We start from the raw sequence: 15,770 nt of genomic DNA, 5'->3' as shown, positions 1-15,770 counted from the left end.
ATAATATTTTTAAGTCTCACCTATGAACCTATTTCAGGTTGATTATATATTTATCGTTTCCATTTAGTCATTTAGCAGCAGACGCTATTTTATCCGAAGCGAATTTAAAATGAGGATGTATGGAAAATAACCTGTTTTTATTCAGTCTATGGAAATTACAGGTCTTTTCGTCCTAGGATTACTGCAGTATTATATTCTGCCCAATAGGTGGCGGTGTGTGCCTGATTGTTTACGGAAAAAGAAAAGATGAAATTTCGTTAGACATCTCGTTACTAACCTAAACCGACAAAGTACGGCTTTCTAATGTTACTTAAATGTGTAAAATGGACATGTTAGTTGACAGTGTGATTTCAATACAGCTCGGAAATCTCGCCGTTTAAAGAGAGACGTTTTTAAAGAGAGAAGTTTTTACGACTTACTTTTCAAACCTTCCTCGCTATCGTTATTAAAAGTGTTCTTAACGCTCTGCAGGCGTCTGGACGCAGAATGATCCTGCTCCGTGTGTTAATGCTGTTGTTTCTTCAAATGAACGCTAACTGCATGAATCTGAACTGGACATCACACGACAGACCAAACATAGTCATGCTCATGTCTGATGCCTTCGTAAGTCAAACATTTTCACTCCGTTTTCAGTCACTTTACAGAATTGCTGCCGTTTCAAAACCTAGAAAGCTGCCTTTCTAGAGAGCAAAAGCTTATGTATGCAGCTGAAATAAAAATACGTGTCGTCTGTTTTCTTATTAATGAAGGATGGCAGGTTAACTTTTTCTCCTGGCAATAAAGTTGTACAGCTGCCTTACATCAACTATATGAGGGAAATGGGTGCAGTTTTTCTCAACTCGTACACTAATTCACCAATCTGCTGTCCTTCTAGGGCAGGTAGAGTATTAGCCAGCCTTTATCTGTTGTTATAAATTGAGTACCGACACTTTTGTACACATGCAATATAGAGATAAGATGAACACCTTGATGTATCTAAATGTGTTTTGTCAGCTATGTGGAGTGGCCAGTTTGTGCATTTGACTCAGGCCTGGAACAATTATAAATGTCTGGATCCCAGTGCCAGCACATGGATGGACCGTTTAGGAAAGAGTGGCTACCACACTCACAGCATGGGGAAACTAGACTACACATCAGGACATCACTCTGTCAGGTGACCTTTTTTTTAACCCCAAACATGTATTTGGAAACTCAAATAAATACATCTTCAATTCAAAAGTGCGTTTGCCAGATTTTTTATGTCTTTTAAAAGAAGACTCATCAAGGCTGCAGTTATTTTAAAATACAGTGAAATGGTAATATTGTGAACTGTGAATTGTAATTTCCATTTAAATGAACTGATTTCTATTGGAATATATTTTAAAATGTAATTTATTTCCGTTAATGTAAACACTGAATTTTCCGCAGCCATTACTCCAGACTTTAGTGTCACGTGATTTTAGAAATCATTCTAATATGATGATTTATCATGTTTTTAAAATTATGAAACAATAACAATGCAGTTTTAAATATAGGCGAAAAACTATATGTTTGGATGTCTGGAACTTCTCTGTTGTTCAGTAATCGGGTGGAGGCGTGGACCAGAGACGTTCCATTCCTGCTGAGACAAGAGGGCCGTCCGGTCACAGATCTGGTGGGTAATACATCCACAAAGAGGGTGATGACTAAAGACTGGAACATCACTGATGCTGCCGTCCAGTGGATCCGACACACTGCTGTGTCTCTCGCCCCGCCATTTGCCCTATACGTGGGGCTCAATCTCCCTCACCCGTACCGCACAGACTCCCTAGGACCCACAGCCGGGGGTTCCACCTTCCGCACCTCCCCGTATTGGCTAAACAAGGCAGGTTGCTTTTCCTGATCTAATGGATTCTGAGTGTTAAAAGTTTTTTTCCACTGGACTCAAATTAGGATTTGAATCCAAGAATCTGAAACTGAACAAGGCTTGAAATCTTAAATTGTTGTGTTTCGAAAGGAAACAGAACATCCACCACCTGTTTAACTATTCCATTTATTTTCAAAACAGAACAGCAGGATTTGATCATAGACCTTCGACGGTTAAATTCAAATAAAAATTGTGAGAGACCTAATTTACTTTTAACAAATACCGTCAAATGTAATATAAAAAAAAATGATTTGCTCATTAATGTGTCTTTGCTGTTTCATGTCATTATTTTTTTAAATGTATGATTCTGAAGACTTAAGACAACCATAGTTATTTATGTGGCAGAGGCATTCTAAAACTGCAATAATTACCTGGACGGTATTAAGTATAATAACTTGGAAGTAATTAAACCTCTCTCTCTCTCTCTCTCTCTCTCTCTCTCTCTCTCTCTCTCTCTCTCTCTCTATATATGTGTGTGTTTTTTTTAAACTCATAAGAAAATTACAACAAAATGAGTAGCATTTAAACTGAAATTCTAATGAAAACTAACGACATAAAAAGGAAGGTTAATTCAAAACAATAAAATTTTATAATAGCATATAAATAATCTAACAATAACACTGCTGTTATTAGGATTGCATATTTTTGGTTCATTCTAATTCTTACTAATTGTATTCAAAGCTTGTACAATAATAACAGTCAGTCAACAGGGGCAGTTCATCTGAGGTACTTTGACAATGGTTGTGTTTTGTCTCAAAGGTTTCTTACGATCAAGTGTCTGTTCCGAAGTGGTTACGGGTTGAAGACATGCACCCTGTGGATTACTACTCCACCTTCACCAAAAACTGCAGTGGCCACTTCACAGAAGAAGAGATCAGAAACATTAGAGCCTTTTACTATGCCATGTGTGCTGAAACAGACAGCATGTTGGGTGAGCAGCCACTCGTATCATGTGTTTAAGTGATGTTTTGTCACTGGGTTTAATGTAATGATATACTATCATTATTTGTCTGCAGGTGAGGTGATAGATGCTCTCCGAGACACTGGCTTACTGAAAAAGACAGTCGTACTGTTCACTTCGGATCATGGGGATCTAGCAATGGAGCACAGGCAGTTCTATAAGATGTCCATGTTTGAGGGCAGCTCTCATGTCCCCCTGCTTATAATGGGCCCAGGAGTGAAGACTGGCTTTGAAATCAGTCTACCTGTGTCTTTAGTGGACATTTATCCCACTCTGCTTGGTAAGGGTGGGAACTGGTGGGAACTATTTGGGTGAACCTTAGCAAAAAAAAGATTTCATATATACAGCCCCCATAAACTACCACCCTGTTTGGCCTATACAAAAGATTCTGAACCGTAATCTCTTTACAGTTTTTTTTTTTTTTTTTTTAAAGAAGTCTCTTCTGCTCACCAAGACTGCATTTATCTAATCCAAAGTGCAGCAAGTAGAGCAACGTTTTGAAATATTTTTACTATCTAAAATAACTGTTTTGTATTTGAATATGTTTCCAAATGTAATTTATTCCAATGATTTCATAGCTGAATTTTTAGCATCATTACTCCAGTCACATGATCCTTCAGAAATCGTTCCAATATTCTGATTTGCTGCTCAAAATGAAAATGAATTATAACCTGGAAACGATTTGATCTATTTCCTTCTGCACTATATTTTGTTTAGATCTTGCTGGTATTCCTCAGCCAGGGGGTCTCAGTGGTCACTCGCTGATCCCTCTGGTTTCCGGGGTCAGAGCACAGTCAGGAGAGCCTCATCCTGGCTGGGTGCTCAGTGAATATCATGGTTGCAATGCGAATGCCTCCACGTATATGCTGAGGATCGGCGAGTGGAAGTACATCACATATGCAGATGGATTGACCATTCCCACACAACTCTTTAGTGAGTTTCTTCTCATGATAGGACTGCTGATTATGTGTAATAATATGTATCTTCTTTTGCCCAACAGGGATATGATGTCCCTGCTATATAGAACTGCCTTAAGTAACTGGTTTCAATGTTCTCTCCACATAGACTTGTCCAAAGATGAATCAGAATTGAGAAATGTTGCATCACATTTCCCTGATGTATGTCAGGACTTGGACAAGCTGTTACGCACCGTTGTGGACTATCCCAGTGTTTCCCAAGCTGTTCACCACTACAATAAACAACAGTTTCTGGAATGGAAGCAAAACCTAGGAGACAGTTACTCCCAGATCATAGCCAACCTGCGATGGCACATTGACTGGCAAAAGAATGCCAAGTACTATGAGAGAGTTATTGAAGAGTGGCTGTTGGGGTTTAATTGATCATCCGTTATATAACTGTCAGTGATCAACACAAACAAGATGTATATACAGACCAAAAGCTTGGACACACCTTCTCATTCAAAGAGTTTTCTTTATTTTCATGACTATGGAAATTGTAGAGTCACACTGAAGGTATCAAGGGCTATTTGACCAAGAAGGAGAGTGATGGGGTGCTGCGCCAGATGACCTGGCCTCCACAGTCACCGGACCTGAACCCAATCCAGATGGTTTAGGGGTGAGCTGGACCGCAGAAAGAAGGCAAAAGGGCCAACAAGTGCTAAACATCTCTCGGGGAACTCCTTCAAGACTGTTGGAAGACCATTTCAGGTGACTACCTCTTGAAGCTCATCAAGAGAAAGCCAAGAGTGTGCAAAGCAGTAATCAAAGCAAAAGGTGGCTACTTTGAAGAACCTACAATATGACATATTTTCAGTTGTTTCACACTTTTTTGTTATGTATATAATTCCACATGTGTTAATTCATAGTTTTGATGGCTAAATTGTGAATCTACAATTTCCATAGTCATGAAAATAAAGAAAACTCTTTGAATGAGAAGGTGTGTCCAAACTTTTGGTCTGTACTGTATATATAAAGTAAGCTTTTAATTTAGGCAAAAATATAATTTATTGTTTTAATTTTGGCATAAATGTTACAGGTCCCGGGCAGTCGGGAAGACTGTAAGCAGTAATCAACTTGACATTAAATGAGCGAGAGAGACAAGAATCAGTTGTTTCCTTAACGGTCCTCTTTGTTGTCTTTTAATACACATAAACATTTGTATTTCAGAGTCAGTAAGATACTATGAATCACAAAATTATTCATAAACACGTTGGTAAAAAATAATACACACTGTATAGATCAAATAAATAATAAATAATGTTAAATGATAGCAACCTTAACCGAAAATACAGAAATGCCCTAATTCTTACAACTGGCATAAATTCAGGTAACGTTAAGTATCTTAAGAAACAACTCAAGTATTTCAGGTAAGGAATACATGAGTAAACTATTATATGACATACTGTAAGTGTCTTAAAATTATTTATAAAATAAATAATAACCAATAGTTTGAACATTAAAACATGTAAATTACAGTTTGGTATGACAATTAATTAATTCAACTAACTTTGACATTAAATGAGAGAGAGAGACACAAATTAGTTGTTTCCTTAAAGGTCCTCTTTGTTGTCTGAGGATGCTGCAATCGTCATGGTAACTACTCTCTCAACTGTCACCCAGAGTTCAGAAAATGCAGCTGAACTACACAGTGCAAACTCATCATATATTTAAGTAATTATATATACACATGTAAATAGAAAGGAATGTGTAAAAATAAAAATGAAATATATATATAAATATATATATATATATATATATATATATATATATATATATATATATATATATATATATATATATAAATAATTTAATTTGTGACCCAAACTATATGTAGGCTGGTCACATAAATTCTAACCTGGAAGTGTTTTCATCAGTGTTTCATCATATGTGTAAAAAAATTATAACATGGAATTAACAAGGTTGTTTTCTAACATATTCCCAAAGGTAATCAACAATTGGAGGTGATGGAACATAGTTTGTGTAATACGTCGTGCTACCGAAAGGGGGTGACATAAAAAGGCAAAACTTTAAAACTCAAGACAATCGTGGAACGTGTGTGTACAAGCGACAGCAGACAGACACAGTATGTCAAAACAACAGTGTATTGTTGCTGTAGACACGCAATATTGATTTCACTTCTAGTGTAACACTGGTCACGTGAATCTCTTCGAGTGAGGATCAAAGGCTTGAAGACAAATGCGATCGATGCTCTCTCGTCGCTGTATGTCGTCATTTGTTTGATCAGATGTTTGATACCGGAGTAGGATGGGCTTTCGCACCTGGCACTGTTTACATCAGAGCTTAAGCGGCTTCGCAGCTAGTGTTTGTTTACTCTCTTTAAATTAGAACGCGATCTGGTCAAACTAAGAAACAGGACGAAAGCGGACTTTTTTCCTATTTTCCCTGATGTCGGACTTCAGCTCGTCGGGTTCAGATGAGGATCTAGACCCGGAGTTAGAGATACTGGACGAGCTCGGCGGCACGCTCAGCAAGGTAAACACAAGAGTAACATACTGTACAACAATACACCAACGTTTTTATTTAATGTGCAACAGTATTTGGGCTTGGTTTTGTGGGAACTAATGTTAGTGAGTTACATTCGTGGGCTTGTATTTATCTGTAACGTCGCAAGTTGTTGGAAGTTTTGTGACTGCGCATTTTTGCCCTACCATTACAATCAGTAACATACGAACGATGTCTGAATTAAACAATACGGTCTACATTTCATTGAACGGTTTTGTGACAGCCGCTCTTAAAAAAGTGTTTTCGAATCTGACTGATTCGGTCCGAGCTCATCGAGGCAGCACCTCATAAATCCTGAAATCATCGCTTTCAGACATGTCAAATTAGCAAGGGTAGAGTTACTGCATTTATGCAAACATTTTAAACTAAGAGATGTGGAAAAATAGTAGTAAGTTAGCGTAAATGCAATGCATATTTACGTTCTAAACGACTTCTTAATGAGTGTTTTAATGTTAAATAAATGTTTTCATAAATGAAATCGCTGTAAAAATCCTAAAAAGCATGTAGTTGCATCCTGACAAAGAATAGTCGCATAATAATAGTAATATTTTTAGGGAAAATCACACCATGATGATCCTACTAAAGTAAAGTATTTCTTTTATATATTTTTAAATAATTGTTTTTTCAAAACCTAAAAGCATTCATTGGCTACATGACGTTTTTGGGGAAGTTGTAAACTTTTACGTCTCTGTAAACGAGTACGTCACTACGTTTGACATTTATTAGTTAATTTTATAAATGTATAGGTTTAGCCTATAAATGATCTTTATCTTCTGTGTTTTTATGACACAAGTTGTGTTATGACACTTAAACTGAATAAACCCATTCAGTTGTAGTTTGGGTAATGCTCAGTTAAAGTCCTGCTGAACTTTGAAGCCTTGAACCTTCAGAAGGTTTAATCTTTATGTTAGAAGTGCTTGAAGTGATAACTGTGAGCCACGTGCTATGAAGCATGATTCGAATAATTAACTCTTTGTTTGTCTCCAGTGGACAAACTACATTCATGGATGGCAGGATCGCTGGATTGTGCTGAAGGGCAATACTCTGAGTTACTACAGGTCAGCAGATGAGAAGGAGTACGGCTGTAGAGGGTCCATCTGTCTCAGCAAGGCTGTCATCACGGTAAGGCTGATCTGATCTCATCTGTAGAACGTCCTGTCACTATGATTATCAGGGGCTTATCTTGACTTCAGTATCTTGGCTTCACAGTGGTGTGAAGAGCTGATATGTTACACAGTGTAATAATATTTGAGCATTAACGCTTCCTGCTCATCGTGCAGTGTTTATCTGTCTTCTACTGTCAGCGGGAAGCTGTCCTACTTGTTTTGGGGGTTTCTCTTGAACAACATGATTGTTTCAAGGTGGACAGAGGAGAATATGACATATCCTAGTGGCATCCATACTAAACATCCTGCAAAACCACATCTGAATACTTATCATTATAATGGGGCTTAAAAGACGTTTGTTTAGACAGAAAATCTGAGAATTGTATCAATCTGACTGTACTGACATTATCAGATGACAACACAACAACTTGAGTTGAAGTGAGCTGCATAAAGACCATAAGTTGCTTTTGAAGATATTTCATAATTGATTAGCTTTTCAACATTGACAGTTGAAAGAGATTTAAGCTGGGTAATGTGAGCTGCTTTGTAGATGAAATTAAATTTTTTTTTTATATAAATGATGAGTTTTGCAGCTTGACACTGTCATTAAACTAAATTGAATCAGCATTGAACTTCTATAAAGTTGCTTTATGGCTGAAAGTGAAGTAATTTCGTAATTGATGAACTTTGCAACATCAACACTGTTATTTTCCTGTTTATTCCTGTGAAGCTAGTTTAAAATAATCTGTATTGTATGAAGTTCTGAAGAAATGCATGTGACTTGATTTCTCAGATGTTATTTTTCTTTGTTACTGGGCGAGTTGATTTTTTTTCTTTTTTTTTTTTTTTCTGAAAGATTAGATTTCCTGCACAATAAAAAAATGCCATATGTAAAGAAAGAAAACCAGTTTATAAACTCTTGTTCCTGTTAATGTCTTGAGACCTTTGTAGTGTTTTCTAGGGAATGTTCTTTGCTCTAAAAAAAAAAAAAGGGGGGGCTGCTGTTAAAGATCATTGACAGTTTAAATCAAGATCTCCAAAAGATTGTTTTAGAATCCATTGATTATTTTGACCAGTTTTTAAGTGAATGAATTTCTACAAACACTGACTGCACTTTTGATCAAATATGAGTGGAACAATGCTGCCTGTGAAACAAGGTTTCGAAATGTTGGGAGTCTTTGAAGCCGGTCTGATCCCAAAGTCAAATCTGGAATATCTGTGTTTGGTTGATTTCAGTGTTTGGAGGGGAAAACTGAGATTATCTTATAATGGAACAGATGTTCCTCAAACACTGATTGATTTCAGCAGCCCAGTTTTGACCTGGATGAGTCTCTGTCTCTGATAACAGCTATTCTACACAGCACTAAAAATTCAACTGTCAGTGTTCAACAGACAACAAACCAATCCCTTTAGTTTTCCTAGTACTAACCACTACGCCTGCAGAAAACACTTACTACAAAGTATGTACACAGGCTACTATTCAGTGCATGTAAAAATATAGCTGCAAGCAGTCCTGGGGCAAAATGAGGTGTGCTAAGCATGACATGGATCATCATATCAATTGCAACAATGAGTAATTAAAGCAAGTTTAGGATGTTTTTAAGTAGGCCTGCACGATTAAGCAAATGCGATTGTCATGTGCATTTTGTTAGCCGATTTTGTTATCAGCAATAAATCGTAATCTCCTGCTTTCAGATGAAGCAGCATTTACTACAAAGATCCGTAGTTCACTGACAAGTTATGCAAAAAAATTGCAGAAGATTTTATAGCACGATTAGGGAATCGTAGAAATCGTTCGCGATAAAGACAGCCCTTTGCGTAGCTTCTCATTGAACTATGGCTCTGTGTAGTAAATGTTGTTCCATTGGAGAGCACTTGAAAATACCACATTTAATAACATGTTTTTTTTCTTTCTCCAATTTCTCTTCATAATGTCAGTCAAGTGTTTAAAATAAGAAGATGATCTGATTAAATTTTAATGAAAATCGGTCAAGGGGGAGTTCGAAAAAAGGTCTGGCCCACAATGGCATATTTGGTATCTATGTTGTTGGTTTCTCATTGTTTGTGTTTTTAAACACAATTGCAATGATTCAACTGACATTATGGCATTTAAAATAAAATTATGGAGTGTCTATTTACACTAAGTGCAAATAGCCCGCCTTGTTGGCTGAAGTTATGTACACTAACTCTGCCCACCAACTTGTGATTCGGCTAGTCAACACTGCAAACAACAACTGACTAAACAATGGTAAAACATACTCATTTTGACATGATTGAAACTTTTTTTCTCTTTTCAAATTTCAAATCACATCAGAAAAGCATTTATTTTAAATGAAAATGAAGAATATAATCAAAAAGTTTAAAATAAAATATTGGGTAGGGTTAGGATAGGTGTAAGGGAGGGCTTTATTGTCACAATAAGGTGGCATTCATTTAATCATTTGATTTAAAATTACAATTTACACTCAATAAGTTAATATTGTATATCGTTTTACAATGTACTACAATACTGAGGTGAACATAAATACCACTATTTGCAATAAGTAGTCAAAGTTTTGCATAGTGTAAATAGAATCTATAGCTATTTGCACTTAGTGTAAATAGCATCCATTGCTAAGAAAATGTTATTTTCACTTGGTGTAAATAGCATCTAATTGCTATTTACACTTAGTGCCAATAGCCATAAAATTATCTAAAAAGTAACTGGGGCGTGTGTGGCTGTCAAAGAACCACTTCCATCGGTGCTGCTGATCACATCAAACATTTTTATCTGAGTATTATGACCAGTACTTTGTTTGATCCTGCTGGTCCCTGTTTCGTATTAGAATTTTTATTTTTGCATCTCGGTAGTGGCATACAGTGCATTACATCGTGACAGTGTGTGACAGAGCGAGCGAGGGTTTGGCTAGATGTATTTGGAGGTTATTGTTCACGTCTCATTCGGCACAAATCCAAATGTTTCCATATTCGCAATGTATTTGAATGTTAAACTATTATTTATAATGTAAACTACTAGGCTTGTACTTTACACACACTCACATATAGATGGAAAAAGATCATCCTCTTCACTTGATCAAAAAAGTCCTTTTCATAACAGCAGTGGATCCGTATACTCAGGTCTTTTTAAACTGACCAGTGTAACCTTTTATATGTTTGGTTGACTATTTTATTTTGATAGTGAACAGAATGGGATGTAAGTTTGAATTGCCTAAATATGTGGGACGAGTGTGCGCAAGGTGTCCGCGTGATCGAACAGCTGAGACATAAAAAAATAAACTTTTTTGGAGTAATATATAATCCACAAAAGTTTTTACTTTTATTTGTGCACATTCACGATAACACACAAAATTTGTGCACTTGTAAAATAAAGCAAACAAACAGAATGGGCTTTGTCAACCTTTCCGTGAACTTGTTTATGGAGCTTCACAACACACTTCTGTTTTAAATCCGTTATCTTATTTAAGTCAGATATATATCGCTTTTTCTTTTTTTTTTTTTGCAGACAAATTATTTTTATCTTGTTATTTTAGGCCTGTTACTTACATAGCCTATGCATTTTCCTTAAAGCATCCCAATTTTTCATGAATTAAGAATAAAAGATTTATTAATTTGTTCCCTCAATTCCATTAAATCATGGGTACTTTAAGGGACAAAAGTAATGAAAATTGAGCAGTTGCCACAAATTAATAAGTCGTATAACGAATTTACAAGTTGTAGGATTGAATAGACTATCTTTCCCGTGTCCCGCAGCCCTGCAAAGCGCACGATATGAAACAATTATCGGGGGAAATGACTTAGTTACTACATTTCTATTGCGTTCCATGTTGAAGAACTTTGTGTTGTTGCTATTTTAATGTACTTTTAAAGTTTAAATCACATTAAAAGCTTAATTTGTACATCATGAACGATGATTCATTTATATACTGTCACCGTCAATCACAGCCACTCGCACGTCTTTTGCACATGAGCTGCACGCAGCCCAACATTAAATAGGTTAACCGACCATCGATAGCTTTAATTGATTGCATCTCTTATCGAAAATTTATCGATCATCGAGTAATTGTTGACATCTCTAATTCAGAGAAAAAGAAAATTTTCCTTCTGTGCCTTACGGTTCAGAAGTTATAAGCATAAACATGAGTGAAGTGTTGTCTCTTGAGAGTTTGAGTTAGAGAATCTGATAAAACTGTGTTTTGGTAAATATGCAAGTTCCAAACTATGGATCATTTGTGTACTGCTTAAAATAGCTGGTTTCTAGATAGCTGGTGGCTTCCCCTAGTTTGTGTATGTGGTTTGCAGGTTTTGTTATACTGTAATCTGCCATCTGTACATGTTTTGAGATTTTCAGTGACCTATTCAGTGATGCAAATCTATGTTGTTTATCAGGAACTGCAGGAAAAGGTGCTCCAAACAACAGATTTGAATAAACATACACGGCCCATAAAACCTTTTCCGTTTTCCAGCATGTTCATTGTTATGATCTGTTCTTGTTTTTGATGTTCTCTTTCTTTCAGCCTCATGAGTTTGATGAATGCCGTTTTGACATCAGTGTGAATGACAGCATCTGGTACCTGAGGGCTGAACATCCTTTGCTCCGGCAGCAGTGGATCGATACCGTTGAACTTCACAAGGTGAGTCCGTTAGAAGCAGCAAAGTCTCTAGATAAAACTTCTGCTGGACTCCAGTGTCTTTCTGATAGTGAGTGATCAAGTTTGGGTGGCAGAACCTGATTGGGTGTTTTATTTCTTTTGTTGAAGCTAGGAAGGGAATGTGTCCAGCATACTTTTTTTTTTATTGCTATCATTTCCTTGTGCTGTTATTAGAAAGTACATTGAGCCACAGTGAGAGAAGTCAGACTGAATTTGTGTACTTTTCATAGTATAATTTGAGGAAGTGCTTATGTTGTTGATGAGTATGTTTTTAAGGTATCCACATGTGTAAGGTTGATTTTTCTTTTCTTTTTTTCTTCTTTCATAAAGATTGTATTTTCTACACAAGCTATGGCATATATTCCCAAGAAACTCAACCACAACAAAAAAAAATTATCCCTTTATCTTTTGTAAATTAAAAAAAGTTATCAAATGAAAATATAAACGATAATGTGACATGATGCTCATATGGCCCATCTATTAATTTATTAATAAAAAAATCTGCAATACACACACACAGTGACTTGGATACACCTCGATTTGGCATGTTTTTACTTCTGAATTATAATTAATTTGGATAATTTTTTGGTAATATAATAAAGATTCTCAGGGTGATATAACATTTCTGATATGGTAATGGAGAAAAAAAGCCTCATTAAAATAATTAAATTCTTGAAAAGCTCAACTTGAAACTCACCAGTAATCTAATGTCATGTTTATAAGTTAATTATCAGTGATAGACATTTTATTCATTTTAATACTATTTCCTTTAAAACACTTTAAAAGGGTGGTTAACTTGATTTTTTTAGGCTTGATTGTGTTTATGGGGTGCAGTCTAACATGTGGTAATGCTTTGTTTTTTTTTTTAAACGCATTATTTTTCACATAATTTACCGCTCTGTCCCTTCTCTGAGAAACTTGCTGATCATTTCCTTCTTTTATGAAGCCCCTCCCTCAGTAATAGGCGATGTGCTCTGATTGGTTAGCTAGCCCAGTGTGTTGTGATTGGCTAAACCTCTTCTGGTGCGTGTTTAAAGGTCCCGCCCCTTGGCTTCGGGCCAATTTTCACGTTATAGCTCACATGCGTCGGGCCTTTTTGGGTTATCCTTCTATTTATATTTTTAGACATTAATAAAAATAAAAAAATAGAAGTTGACGTCGACGATAGAAAAACAAATATAGAAAGACATTTCATAACCTCATAACTTTCATAATCTGATAATTCAACCCGTTACAATTAAACTGACATACTGACATGACAGTCTCATGCACGCACGCTTTTCCGTCAGCGCGACCCACGATTATACTTTACTAATATCCACTTATTGTAGTGGTAGCTATTACATGCCTCTAAATTAATGTATTAATAATAGCCTAGTTGGCCAACTAATAATTATAAAATGATGATTCATGTAGCGGCGAGCATGCATTTCTGTGTCTGCACCTGTTGCTGCGGGCCACGCAGCAAAGAAGAGAGCGCCGGCCGAGTTTGAAAACATTGTGGAGCAGGACGAGGATGACGACGATGATGTACAGCAATATATGCGCCTCAATCACAACATGGAAGGTGATGGACGAGATGTGCTGCTATGGTGGAAACAGCACGAGACCCTGCTACCGCGACTGTCAAGACTGGCTCGCTCTGTGTTTAGTGCCCCCGCCAGCAGCAGCAGCGAACGTGTCTTCAACGCAGCGGGAAGAGAGGAGGACGGGGTTAAAACCTTCCACTCTGGAGGCTATTCTTTTTCTCCATGATGCTCTGTAAGAGACTGTTCTAACTTTTCATTTGACTGGACTTAGATAAGATAACCTGCAAGTTTGTTTTTAATTAATTTAATTTGTTTAGATTCATTTATCATATCTCATTTCGTTTGCGAGCGCTGTTGCGAGCCTGCCTCCAGTATTTCAATTTTTTATTTTTTATTTTACTCACTGTGGTTGAATAAATAAACATTTATTAAACTGTCTGTGTGATATGCTTGAAGTGTTTTATATCTATGGATTTTATTGTAGCCAAGTAAAGTATTAGCGTTAATTTGAGAGGCTTAATTGATTAAATATGTTTTAGGCTACTTGCTGTCGGCTCGGCTGTTTAACGTTAATCGTCTTTTTTTTGTAAAAATGCTTCAAACATTTTTCTAAACTAACTTGATAAAGAAATGAAAAGAAACATAACACAAAACTGTCCCCTTTTTTAATTGCTGCAAATAGGGCAGGCTTCCGCTGTGTAATAAAATAAATAAATAAATAAAAACACAGGCTCGGGCTCGGGCCAGACTCGGGCTGATTATTCTGATGAGCTGTCGGACACGGGTCGGGCTAGGGCCTGAGCGTCTCGGGCCAGGGCCGGGCTCGGGCCTAGATTTGAGGCCCGTGCAGGGCTCTAGCCCCTCTCTTCAGCGGCATATGCACCGGTTGTATTGTAAACAACAGTGTCGTTAATATCGCTTATCAGTTTGAGCCCGATTGGGAACCAGTGGATATAATTGAAAGGGATCATTCTTTGATTTTGAAACTTGTGAATCCATTAGAATCATTAGAAGACAGAATCGCAATTCATATATGAATAGATTTTACGTGCACCTCTAGTTTTCTCTTCCTCTTCTCTAAATAAGCACAGCATGGCCTCGCACCCTTTGCTGCCTTTTCCCGAGGACAGGGTTTATCTGGGTTTGCTACATCACAAACCCAGAAAGTAACTTGTTGTAGTCCCTACCAGCCGTTTTTGTAGGCATTAAACTGCCAGAATTGTTAAAGACAATATCTCCGTTTGCATTGAACTTTCAGCTTCGTCACTTTGCAGATATTGTTTATGCTCAATCAGTAACATTAAACACTAATGTTAAAAAAGTGAAATCGCAGTGAACCACCCTTTAAAATATTTGTGAAAAATTATGGTCAAAATGTGAACACCCACTTGTATTCAAGATTAAAAAAAAAGTAAATAATTTATGACGTTATGCTTGATATTTACACCATATGAAATCATTAAATTATTTATTAAATTATTTGTTTTTAAAAATAAAAAAAAAACGACAGGAATATACTTCCAAGAATTATTTTAGATAATTATTTTATTTTAGAAAAATGTTCTATTCTTTATAATAGACACGTGTCCAGGTCATTAACCCTAGTATAATTTATTCCTGTGTATGCAGGACCTGCAATGTTGGCATTGTCCTTTGACCTATGACATACTAAACATAAAACTGCTAAATAATTTACTCGTTAAACAATTTCTTAATACCTGTTTGACATGCTTTTTATCTTATGTGTAGGGAACTATGTCCTAAAAAGCTCTGGAGAAGCCAGAGATTTATTGTGCAAGTGAAGTCTGGCAGTGGTTTACAGTGACGTATCGTATCTTGAGAGAGATTTACAAAGGGAGGGTCCCGAGGAATGTGCTGATCTGAATGACTCTTACATGTGCGAGTAGAGCTGAACTCAATAAAAGGAGTGGAGCAGTTTCTACAAAGCTGGTGCTTGGATCCAGGAAAGGGTCGTTGTGTGTAGAATTACTTTTCTGACTGTGAGTGGGAGAGTTTGGCTGTTTAAGCAGCTAGTTCACATGCATTTCTTAAGAAAAGTATCATTGTTTGTGTGTGTGTTTTATCTGTTGTCTGTCATTGGACTGAGACAGACAATGTAAAGCACTTTGATTCCTTTTAAGGTCATAAAGCCATATAA

General features: G+C 36.6%; 2 protein-coding genes across 3 annotated transcripts in view; both read left to right on the top strand.

Moving 5' to 3' along the window:
• Positions 1-208: 208 nt before the first annotated feature.
• On the top strand, positions 209-5,123 carry arsk (arylsulfatase family, member K). The gene is made up of 8 exons (XM_052555514.1): positions 209-603; positions 750-879; positions 994-1,153; positions 1,561-1,843; positions 2,645-2,816; positions 2,902-3,126; positions 3,564-3,779; positions 3,912-5,123. Exons 1-8 carry the CDS (start codon positions 487-489, stop codon positions 4,184-4,186), a joined length of 1,578 nt encoding a protein of 525 aa, XP_052411474.1. The 5' UTR covers positions 209-486; the 3' UTR covers positions 4,187-5,123.
• Positions 5,124-5,844: 721 nt separating this feature from the next.
• The window catches only part of cert1a (ceramide transporter 1a), a 29,327-nt gene continuing 19,401 nt past the window's right edge, over positions 5,845-15,770 (top strand). For both annotated transcript variants that reach the window (XM_052556912.1, XM_052556911.1), the window contains exons 1-3: positions 5,845-6,298; positions 7,316-7,450; positions 11,949-12,065. In XM_052556912.1, coding sequence (XP_052412872.1) covers positions 6,212-6,298; positions 7,316-7,450; positions 11,949-12,065 — 339 coding nt within the window. In that variant the 5' untranslated portion in view covers positions 5,845-6,211. The remainder of the gene's footprint in view (positions 6,299-7,315; positions 7,451-11,948; positions 12,066-15,770) is intronic.

Source organism: Carassius gibelio, chromosome B5 (assembly GCF_023724105.1).
Source record: "Carassius gibelio isolate Cgi1373 ecotype wild population from Czech Republic chromosome B5, carGib1.2-hapl.c, whole genome shotgun sequence".
Taxonomy (NCBI): Eukaryota; Metazoa; Chordata; class Actinopteri; order Cypriniformes; family Cyprinidae; genus Carassius; species Carassius gibelio.
The sequence above is the reverse complement of the archived record's forward strand: the minus strand, read 5'-3'. Positions and strand labels throughout refer to the sequence as shown.